At 40.0% G+C, this 12,374-nt stretch overlaps 1 protein-coding gene across 3 annotated transcripts in view; it reads left to right on the top strand.

The window, feature by feature from the left end:
- The first annotated feature begins 231 nt into the window (after positions 1–231).
- The window catches only part of DPF1 (double PHD fingers 1), a 226,873-nt gene continuing 214,730 nt past the window's right edge, over positions 232–12,374 (top strand). For all 3 annotated transcript variants that reach the window (XM_077482773.1, XM_077482782.1, XM_077482764.1), the window contains exon 1: positions 232–340. In XM_077482773.1, coding sequence (XP_077338899.1) covers positions 243–340 — 98 coding nt within the window. In that variant the 5' untranslated portion in view covers positions 232–242. The remainder of the gene's footprint in view (positions 341–12,374) is intronic.

Genomic DNA, 12,374 nt, shown 5'->3' with positions numbered 1-12,374 from the left:
TCTACACCCCCCCTCCTTCTTTTGTCGCCCACCTCCCCCTCTTACAGTACCCTAACCCTCTCCACCAATCCGCTTCTCCCTCAGTCTCCCAGACCTGTCTCCCGCGCGGCATGCTGGGACACGTAGTCCCCGGACTCCCTCCTCCCCACTGAGCCCGCCGCGCCGACGACTACAACTCCCGGCGTCCCCCGCGGCCGGCTTCTCTCAGCCCGGCCTGTGATTGGCTGCTGTGTGCAGAATGAATGAAATTGTACAGTATTGTGATATTAGAGGGGCTGCAGTGTTCCTGCTTAATACCCAGCAGCACCATGAACACAGCCCTGCACAACCCCCTCAAATCGTGAGTACATGTGTGTGCCTGGACCCCCTTCCCTGCCTGCAGGAGAGTGCATGTGTGTGTGTGCAGGACTTTTATGTCTGTGTGCAGAGCTGCCAAGACGTCTAACCTGTCTCTGGTCATGCATTATCACATATATATATATATATATATATATATATATATATATATATATATATATATATATATATATATATAAAAATTATGTATTATTTCTATATATATTGCACACACATGAACACATAAATGCATTTACAGATCATGCTGCAAAACATATAGTGCAATGGGTATTGTGATGGTGATTGTATGCTTGCTTGCATATAGTGCAAAGGGTAGTATGAGTGTATGCATGCTGACATATAGTGCAATAGGTAGTATGAGTGTATGCTTGCTTGCATATAGTTCAATGGGTAGTAGGAGTACGTGCATGCTGACATATAGTGCAATGAGTAGTATAAGTGTATGCTTGCTTGCATATAATGCAATGGGTATTAGGAGTGCATGCATGCTGACATATAGTGCAATGGGTATTAGGAGTGCATGCATGCTGACATATAGTGTAATGGGTATTAGGAGTGCATGCATGCTGACATATAGTGCAAGGACAGTAGTAGTGTATGCATGCCTGAATATAGAGCAGTGGGTAGTATGAGTTCATGCATGCTGACATATAGTGCAATGGGTAGTATAAGTGTATGCTTGCTTGTATATAATGCAATGGGTAGTAGGAGTGTATGATTTCCTGCATATAATGCAGTAGGTAGTATGAGTGCATACATGCTGACCTATAGTGCAATGGGTAGTATGAGTGCATGCATGCTGACATATAGTGCAATGGATAGTATGAGTGCATGCATGCTGACATATAGTGCAATGGGCAGTAGGAGTGTAGGACTAGTTGCCGTCAGTTTCTGATTTCTCAGGCACAATCCCAAGTTCAGCTGAAATATTTGTTCAGGGAAGGCTCCCTGTAGTAACTGATTACCTGTATGTTCAATCTATCCATCTATCAATGTTCTTTAATTGTTGTAATGTTTTCTTTAATGGGCAGCCAGTCAATGGTAACCTAGGCACCCTTATTCTAGTTTGGCTAAAATAGGAGTATAGAAAGATTTTGGGTCCAGTGAGGTGCCATGGCACAGGACAAGCCCAGATACTGCAAAGAGATTCAAGAAATAATCTAAGTGCCAGATCTAACAGCAACGTGCCATGTCATGTGTCCTGTGTGCTATCCAACACATATGCAGTACTGACACACCTGACTGCCATTAGTCAGCAGTTCTCGGTGTCGGCATTTCTTATATATGGTGCACATGGAAGAACGATCTCGGATTTGGAAGGGAAAGCCAGCTTGTGTGTGTGGATCTCTCACTGTACCCCTTCTGTATACTAAAACCACCTGATTGTACTGAACTGTGCAGCAATACAGTGCACATAGAGCAGCCTTTCTCAATCCAGGGTTCCGTGGAGGTCTTGGGTTCTTCCAAAGGTTGCTAGGGGTTTCCGTTGAGGTCTTGGGTTCTTCCAAAGGTTGCTAGGAGTTTCCTGAGCATTGATTAATTTCTACCTTTTAGATATGGAACTGGTAACACCAAGCAATTTTTTTAACTCTGTATGGTAGCATTCTTTCCACGAAGTATCACTCTAATGTACTGTGAGCTGTAGATAGAGTCATTGTTGGTGGGGGTTACCTGGGACCTGTAAGGTATTTCAAGGTTTCCTCCACGTTGAAAGTGTTTAAAAGGATTGCTACGGTATAACCATCTGATTGTACTGGAACTCTGCGGCAATATGATGCAAATAGAGCAACCTTTCTCTACCAGGGTTCCATGGAACTCCGGAATCAATCCAGAGGTTGCCAGGTGTTCATCGAGCAATTTCTGCTTCTTAGATATGGAACCAGTCACACCAATAATATTTTAGCTATCTGTAAAGTAGCAGTTTATTACACTGAGCACCAATGTAAGAGGCATTGTGACCACCGTGCTAATGTACTCTGAGCTGTAGATACAGTGATTATTATCAGGGGTCCCCTGTAGATATAGTGATTATTGGAAAGGGTTCCCTAAGAACTGAAAGATATTTTAAGGATTTCTCCACATTAAAAAGGTAAAAAAAAGGCTGTACCAAAACTCTGCAGCAATAGACCAGCATTTCTCAACCAGGGGTCTATGGAGCCCTATGGTTACTTAAAGATTTGCTAGGAGTTCCTTGAGTAATGAGTATTTTCCACCTCTTGACGTGGAACCGGCTGCACCAATATTTTTTAGCTATCTGTAAGGTAACATTCTTTTCACTAAGCCCCAGTGTAAGTACTCTTCTCACTGACCGCCATGCTAATTTACTGCGAGTAACTATTGGCAAGGGTTCCCTGTGACTTGAAAGGTGTTTAAGGGTTCCTCCACATTAAAAATGTTGAGAAAGTCTGCTATTACCACCTAATTGTACTGGAACTCTGCAGCAATATGTTGCAAATAGAACAACTATTCTTAACTAGGGTTCTGTGAAACCTTAAGGTTATCCCATAGGTTCCAAGAGTTCCTTAACCTGTGGCTGATTGACCTCCATGTGACGGTGCCTGCATAGTTCCAGGAGCAACATCACTTGGCAGAGCCAGCTGCACGACATCAAAGATCTTTCTAGCTAAGGTTGCCAACACTGTAAGGGGGTATTTGTCTTACTATCAGTGTAGGTGGCATTCTTCCCACTGATCCCCTGAAGAATAGCTTTTAGCAGGGGTTCCCTGAGACCTAAATATTATTTTAAGGGTTAAAAGGGTTGAGAAAGGCTGAAATAAGGGCTTAATGTTCACTGTGGGCATTGTGAGCACATACTGTCCTTAATTCCCTCTGCACATCTGGAGAGATGGAGCCCCATGTGACCATCCAGTAGACACCCTTTCATTGCTGCATGCCATGCTTCTCCCTTCGAGTGGCTATAAGCTGTGCTATAATCTATCCTAAAGTGTGCCTGCAACTAGTATTATGTATGGATGAGATAACAGGCACCCACGTACCCCCTGCACAGCTCTCTAGGATGATCTGGTGCAACAGCAGTATGATTAAGTGCATGCAGAGGGTTATGCATCCCAGTGCATTTCCTTCTGTTTGTTCTAGTAACCTTTTTTATTATAAAATGCAAATGTTGCTGGACCACTTTCAAGTAGAATAAAGTCTTTATAATATTATGCAAGTATTGGATGAATTATTAGATGAAGCTTCCTCTTTTTATGATGCCTAAACATGCTAGAAATCACTGAGATATGGGTTTATTAGTGAAGCCGTCCTACGTCGCTCTATGATAAAAGTCATTCTAAAGCAATAATAATATATATATTTTGTAATGAGTTCTGTGCCGATAGATGTGGTAGATGTAATACCTGTATAGAGTATACCGCAAACCGTCTGTGACCTGTCTGAGCCTGGAGACACACTTCTGTTTCCTACATAGCCTCAGAAATGTTACATAGACAATCCATGATCCTATGGCTCTCCTGGCAGATAGCTCAGTGCTGGAACTTGTAGTATATCCCAACCTCCTATATCCCAAGTCTACGTGTTATCTGAGTCTTTACAGCTACATTTATTTCCATACCCATTAACATGCCCGACCCCGGTAGACCTAAGCTTTGAGATTGTATAATAAAATACCACTTCTCGTCTCATGCACCATATATACTATTTTTAATAGTAGCACAAATGAGTTTCTATCTAGCTTATAATGTTTGTGTGCATAGAAATGGTAAATATAACCTGTATAGAGTATACTGCGAACCGTCTGTGACCTGTCTGAGCCTGGAGACACACTTCTGTCTCCTACATAGCCTCAGAAATGTAACATAGACAATCCATGAGCCGACAGCTCTCCTGGCAGATGGCTGAATGCTGGAACTTGTAGTATATATCTCAGTATGATAGTCTACGTGTTGTCTGAGTCTTACATATAGCTTTTTTTAATTTAATTTTTTTATTTCCATACCCATTAAAATGCTCCACCCCGGTAGACCCAAGCTACGAGATTGTATGATAAAACATCACTGCTCCTTTAATGAACCTAGCATGCAATTAGCACTGATGAGATTCTATTTCGTTTATAATGTTTGAGTTCATAGAAATGGTAGATTTAACCTGTATAAAGTATACTGCCAACCGTCTGTGACCTGTCTAGTAGACCCAAGTTACAAGATTGTATGATAAAATATCACTGCTCCTTTAATGAACCTTGCATGCAATTAGCACTGATGAGTTTCTATCTAGTTTATAATGTTTGAGTTCATAGAAATGGTACATATAACCTGTATAGAGTATAACGTCAACCGTCTGTGACCTGTCTGAGCCTAGAGACACTTTTGTTTCCTACAGCCTCAGAAAAGTAACAACCATGAGGCTATGGCTCCCCTTTGGAACTTCTGACTGCTGGATCTTGTAGTAGGTCCTAATCGGATAGCCTACATGTTATTGGAGTTTTACATATAGCGTTTTCTTTATTTCCATGGCCATTAAATTGCTCAACCCTCGTTAGACCTAAGCTACAAGATTGTATAATAAAATATCTCTTCTCATTTCAGGAACGATACATACTCTTTTTAATGCTAGCACTGATGAGTTTCTATCTAGTTTTTAATGTTTGTGTTCAAAGAAATGGTAGATATAACCTGTACGGAGTATACAGCCAACTGTCTATGACTTGTCTGAGCCTGGAGATACTTCTGTCTCCTACATAGCCTCAGAAACGTAACATAGACAATCCATGATCCTATGGCTCTCCTGGCAGATGGCTGAATGCTGGAACTTGTAGTATATATCCAAGTCTAGTAGTCTATGTGTTATCCGAGTCTTATATTTAGATTTTATTTATTTTATTTTTTTATTTCCATACCCATTAAAATGCCCAACCCCTGTAGACCCAAGCTACAAGATTGCATGATAAAATATCACTGCTCCTTTAATGAACCTTGCATGCAATTAGCACTGATGAGTTTCTATCTAGTTTATAATTTTTGAGTTCATAGAAATGGTACATATAACCTGTATAAAGTATAAAGTCAACCATCTGTGACCTGTCTGAGCCTGGAGACACTTTTGTTTCCTACAGCCTCAGAAAAGTAACATAGACAACCATGAGCCTATGGCTCCCCTTTGGAACTGCTGAGTGCTGTATCTTGTAGTAGATCCTAATCGGATAGCCATTAAAATGCCCAACCCATGTAGACCCAATCTAGTTTATAATGTTTGAGTTCATAGAAATGTTAGCTATAACCTGTATAGAGTATACCGTCAACCGTCTGTGACCTGTCTGAGACTGGAGACACTTCTGTCTCATACATAGCCTCAGAAATGTAACATAGTCAATCCATGAGCTTTTGGCTCCCCTTTGGAACTGCTGAGTGCTGGAACTTGTAGTAGGTCCTAATCTGGTAGTCTACATGTTATTCGAGTTTTAGATATAAGCGTTTTCTTTATTTTTTCCATAACCATTAAAATGCTCAACCCTCGTTAGATCTAAACTGCGAGATTGTATGATGAAATATCACTTCTCATTTCATGAACCATATATACTCTTTTTATTATTAGCACTGATGAGTTTCTATCTAGTTTTTAATGTTTTTGTTCAAAGAAATGGTAGATATAACCTATACAGAGTATACCGCCAACTGTCTGTGACCTATCTGAGCCTGGATACATAGCCTCAGAAATGTAACATGGACAATCCATGAGCTGATGGCTCTCCTGGCAGATGGCTGAGTATGGTGTACATATATATCTCAGTATGGTAGTCTACTTGTTATTACATGTCTTTTTTTTATTTTTTATTTCCATAGCCATTAAAATGCCCAAACCTGGTAGAACCAAGCTACGAAATTGTATGATAAAATATCACTGCTCTTTTAATGAACCTTACATGCAATTAGCACTGATGAGTTCCTATCTAGTTTATAATGTTTGAGTTCATAGAAATGGTAGCTATAACCTGTATAGAGTATAATGCCAACCGTCTTTGACCTGTCTGAGTGAGCCTGGAGACACGTTTGTCCTACATAGCCTCAGAAATGTAACATAGACAACCCATGAGCCTATGACTCTCCTTTGGAACAGCTGAGGGCTGGAACTTGTAGTAGATCCTAATCGGATAGTCTATGTGTTATTCGAGTTTTACATATAGGCTCTCCTCAGCTAACGACCAGGTTCCGTATCAACGACCAGGTCGTTAAACGAGGAGCCACAAGTAATCAATATTTTAAGCATTCCTAACTACTGTACTGTTCTGTATTGTGAAAAAAAGGTCTAAACACAAAACTCCAGCTCAAAAACTTTGTTTTAATTTGCATAAGTGCAGAACACAAACCAAAATTCTGTACTGTACTGTACAATACAATGATGTACAGTGCGTTGTTCGGGTGGGGAGAGCTGGTCGTAAGTCCAATCGGTCATTAAACAGGTAAGTCGTTAAAAGAGGAGAATCTGTATAGAGTTTTCTTTATTTATTTCCGTACCCATTAAAATGCCCAACCCTCGTTACACCTAACCTTCAGATGAGATTGTATGATAAAATACCACTTCTCGTCTCAGGAACCATATATATATATATATATATATATATATATATATATATATATATATATATATATATATATATATATATATACTATTTTTAATATTATCAGAAATGAGTTTCTATCTAGCTTATAATGTTTGTGTGCATAAAAATGGTAGCTATAACCTGTACAGAGGATACCGCCAACCGTCTGTGACCTGTCTGAGTCTGGAGACACCTCTGTTTTCTGCGTAGCCTAAATGTAACAAAGACAGCCCATAAGCCTATGGCTCTCCTACTGGATAGCTGAGTGCTGGAACTTGTAGTATATCCCAATCTGGTAGACTATGTGCTATCTGAATTTTATATATAGTTTATTTATTGGTAGACCCTTGGTAGACGTAAGCTACGAGTTTGTATGATGAAATGTCGCTGCTCATTTCATGACGCTTAGTTCAGTTCAGTTTTTTGTATCAGCACTGATCAGTTTCTATCAAGTTTATAATAGTGATGCACCAAAAATTATCGGGTGAAAATAGGGCTATCGGCATTTTGCCGATAGCCCTAAAAAAATAAAGTTGCCGATAATGGCTGAAAAGATTAGCTTACCTCACGCGTATTACGCCCTGTGCCATGCCGTACTACACAGCCTTCGCGGACATCGCTTTGTCTCCATGGTCATCACTCTGCTCCAGTGCCCGCCCTCAATAGCCTGGCTATTTTTGTGTGACACACCGCCATGACCTCTGCCCACCAGTCTCTTCCCCAATCAGTTAAAAGGACTGCAGAGGGGAGCACTGGAGGTGGAGGTAATTTATTAGTAATTTATTAGTAAAAATTATTAGCCACTCCCCCCCCCCCTTTTTTTTATTTATAGCCGGGGTTTAGTTTGAAATTGATTAGTACATTTTTTCCCCTCACTCCCTCTCTAGCTGTTAATCTTAACATATCACTGCGCTACCAGCAACGGCGGACCATGTCTGTGGAAATATTTTAGAGTTACTTTATATACTATTTTGCACAATAATTTTTAATTAAAGTTGAAATATGTTTACATGAACCAGAATAACGGCCTTCTGCCATTCTGTTGGTTGGTTTTATTTATTACCGTTTTGCACAGTAACTGTAATTAAAGAGAAAATACATTTACCTGAAACAGATTAGAGGCCTTTCGCCATTCTGTTGGGTAGTTCTATTTATTACTACTGTATTGCACAATAATTAATAAAAATGAAACTAGGTCTACATAAATATAGAGGCTCTTTACCATTCTATGTTTTGCCTGTTTTTTTTATATTTCAAGGGGTTGTAAAGGTTCGTTTTAAAGGGGTTGAAATTATTTTTTTTATTATTTTCTAAATAGGTTCCTTTAAGCTAGTGCATTGTTGGTTCACTTACCTCTTCCTTCGATTTCCCTTCTAAATGTTTTTTTTCTTTGTTTTCTTTGTTTGAATTTCTCACTTCCTGTTCTCAGTAAGCTGTTCAGTAAGCTGTTCTGGCTGACTAAACACCGCTCCGATGATGGTGTGAAGTTTACTGAGGAGAAACAGGAAGTGAGAAATTCAGACAAAGAAAAAAAACATTTAGAAGGGAAATCGAAGGAAAAGGTAAGTGAACCAACAATGCACTAGCTTAAAGGAACCTATTTAGAAAATAAAAAACAAAGCTTTACAACCCCTTTAATTACTGTGCAGCATATTTATGTTTTTTGATTTTAAATATATTTCATTTTGTTTTCTGTCCAAATGTTGTGTGTTACTTTCAAAAAAAGTTATTTTACGTTATTTTTTAAAAAAATTCATATTCATTTAAAGTGGTTTTAAAGGCAGAAGGTTTTTTTATCTTAATGCATTCTATGCATTAAGACAGGGCTTGACAAATTTGCTTGGAATCTAGGAGCCAGCTAAAAAAGTTAGGAGCCAGGTCCGTAACGGCGATCTGGACCTGTCCCTGGCCTGACATGCAGACGAGTGAGGGGAAGATAGCCCCCCCTCCCCCCGCCACCTGTCTCCAAGTCATTGCCCATAGCTCTTAGAGGGACATTTTATTTATTTATTTATTTTCAAATGGCAATTTTTTAAAATTGCATTTTAGTGTAAATATGAGATCTGAGGTCTCTCTGACCCCAGATCTCATATTTAAGAGGACCTGTCATGCTTTTTTCTATTACAAGGGATTTTTATATGCCTTGTAATAGGAATAAAAGTGACAATAATGTGAAAAAAATAAAGATAAAAGTTTAAATGCGCCCTGCCCCGCCCGCATATGAAAGCGGTGTTTAAACCACACATGTGAGGTATCGCCGTGATTGGTAGAGCGAGAGCAATAATTCTAGCCCTAGACCTCCTCTAACTCAAAACGTGCAACCTGGAGATTTTAAAGGGTAAAAGTTTGTCGCCATTCCATGAGCGGGTGCAATTTTGAAGCATGACATATTGGGTGTCAATTTACTCAGTGTAACATTATCTTTCTCAATATAAAAAAAAATTGGGCTAACTTTACTGCTGTCTTATTTTTTTATTAAATAAATTATTTTTCCTCAAAAAAGTGCGCTTGTAAGTCCACTGCGCAAATACGGTGTGACAGACAGTATTGCAATGACCACCATTTTATTCTCTAGATTGTTAGAATAAAAAAATATATATAATGTTTAGGGGTTCTAAATAAAGGAAAGGAGATAGGCAGGCAATGAAAACAGGCAGGGGAAGCTCCATTAGCATTGCCGGTTGTCATACCAATGGCCACCACAAGAGGGCACCATATTCCAGAAGGAATCATAGGACCGCAGAAGGTCTCAAAGCCATGGCCTCAATTACTGGCCGCCAGCGGAACGGCCCGACACGATCATGCCGGGGGGGTCCACGGAGACAGGATACCCCCAGCTTTGCTGCCCCAGGCGCCAGGTCACTAATTCTAGTCGCAAATGCGACCTGGCGCTCGGGTTTTGTTGAGCCCTGCATTAAGATAAAAAACCTTCTGTGCGCAGCAGCCCCCCCTACACTTACCTGAGCCCCATCTCGATCCAGCGATGTTGCACGAGAGACTCGGCTGTCTGGGACTTTCCCTCCTGATTGGCTGAGACACAGCAGTGGTGCCATTGGCTTGCGCTGATGTCAATCAATGTCAGTTTATTTTTAAAGAAAAAAGAACAAGACTTTAGTATCATTTTCAAGAACTCCGGGGAATTTTTTTTTTCCGATGCAGTAGGGATGTGCCTGCACTGCGAGGGTTAACTGCTTGTTTTCGGCTAGGGAATTGCAGAGCGGAGATATACGTACCCAATTTGCAGACCACAAGACCGGTCCCCGCAGCTCCTGACCCCCCGTACGGCTGTGGTCTTGTGAATTTACTGCCCATGGATCTGCTCTGGATGTGAGGACATCATGAACAGTCCACCACTGGACGCTGGGGAGCGCGGTTTCCTGGAGGAGCGAAGGACAGGGTAAGTACAGCTTTCCCTTGCGCCCCTAGACAAACTACCCACTCTCAACCATTGACTGATCCAGTCAGTCCAGAGCAATCCCCAGCACAAACAATATACCTGTATAGTGTTAATGGTTGCAATGATTCTAAAAGGATCAGGTAAACTAAAAGAAAAAATAAAGCCCAATTTAAGCTTGTCAGTAAAAGAACCATTCAAATCAGATATAGGTAAAGCTTTTAAAATAGAATAGAAGTACAGATATGTTAGGAGATGCAGCATTTTTAAAGATTGTACCTAGGTGTCTGGTTTATGTGTGTATGTGTTGTTCAAATAACATCACTTGTGCGATTTTTCGTTCCAGCGTATTACACAAGGGATCCCATTATTTTCTAGTGGGGCTGTTCACATCTATTCTGTGTTATTTGGATAAAAACTTGTTGCCATTTCTTTTGTTATGTCTTTGGACCCTTAAGCCTCGTACACACGATCGGAATTTCCGACAAGATTTGTGTGATGACAGGTTGTACGCTCCATTGGACAATTGTTGTCGGATTTTCTGCAGACAACTGTTGGATTGCAGGCTTTAAAACTTTCAGCGGACAAATGTCTGTTGTCGGATTTTCTCGGAAGCAAGGACGAGCCAGAAGCGGTCGGTCTTGAAAACTAGCGTTCGTAATGGAGAATTAACATTCGTGACGTGGCAAATTATGAAATGTTGAAATGCAGTGCACAATTCTTTTCTTCTTTAATGGGATAATAATGAAGCTTCTTTGTTGGGGATACTGATGGAGTTATGGCAAACACATTTTCTAAGGCTTTTTTTTTCTAGTGATATCAAAAATATTATTATGCTTTTTTTTTGGGTAAGTTACCACAACACTATTATCCTGTAGTTTTTAAGATCAAAGATACAACTACGTTGGTGTCCCTTGTCAATTTTACATTGTATTTTTTTAAATGTAACTGCCTACTCCCAAACTGTCATTTGAAGTAAAACACATAGCCAAGTATTATTCTACACAATTTTTTTTATTGTGCATTAACAAAAGAAAACAAATACAATTAGACATGCTATCTGCCAATATAACTTAACCAAAAAGTGTATTCTATGCATCCAAAAATATAACAAATCAAATCATTGTTATTCAACCAAAAAATATGCAACAAGAGCTGGCGAAAGCAGGGATCTGTCATCCGGAGATAATTCCAAAAAACATCTGAATTATTCTACTGGAGCTCCCGCAGCAAAGGCATATGATATAATTGGTCTTGATTAATAAAGCAACCAATTTTTGGTCCAAGAAATCCTCCTTCTCCTGTTCCTGGACTGGACTTGGGTCAAAGCAATAACTCCAAGGCCAATAATAAATAACACGTTATCTCCTCCGATTCCACAACCGTTCAGAAACAAACTGAAAAGCGTGAAATGAAAAGAGCGAATCAACACTCACCAAACTTCTATTAACACAAAATTAGCAGAAGGAGCGCAAAGGGTGGAGCTAAAGAGCTGAAAAACCACATGGCACGTCACTATGTTTGTGTTTGTTGGCCGACAATTCCTTGCTGTTTGTATGCAAGACAAAATCCAGGCACACGCCTTTGGCCAAAAGTCAGAGGTTTTGTCTGCAGAAAATCCTACCGTGTGTACGATTCTTTAGTCTTCAATAGAAGCCAATGAAAAAGGCATGCAAATACATAAAAAATTAAATGGAAATGCAGATGCCTGAATGTGAACCGAGTCTAATTGGTTAAAGGGGCAGTCTACGATGGCTTGATATCTTGAATGGTTGAGGGAGCATTTAACAGGCAGTGAGGAAGCATTGTATTGCTTCCTCGCCGACTGCTTTAACCCCTTAAATCCTGCAATAGTGTGCAGCCACTGTGTGCATTGCAGTCACAAAGCTGGGAGGTTGTTGCTGCAGTGGAAGTCTAGGACATGGCTGTGTAGTCTGGTAGTGCCTAGGACATAAAACCAGCTGCAAAGGATTTAAAAAAAATCTTTGGCAGACAAGACATTTGTCCCTCAAATATCAATTTAATTGTCTACCTAGATTTCAGCTATAAAGAAAACATCTCCAA

Source organism: Lithobates pipiens, unplaced genomic scaffold, assembly GCF_037356315.1.
Source record: "Lithobates pipiens isolate NorthernLeopardFrog02 unplaced genomic scaffold, aLitPip1_a1.2 Scaffold_1, whole genome shotgun sequence".
Classification (NCBI taxonomy): domain Eukaryota; kingdom Metazoa; phylum Chordata; class Amphibia; order Anura; family Ranidae; genus Lithobates; species Lithobates pipiens.
Note: the sequence above shows the minus strand (reverse complement) of the source record. Positions and strands in the feature narration are given on the sequence as shown.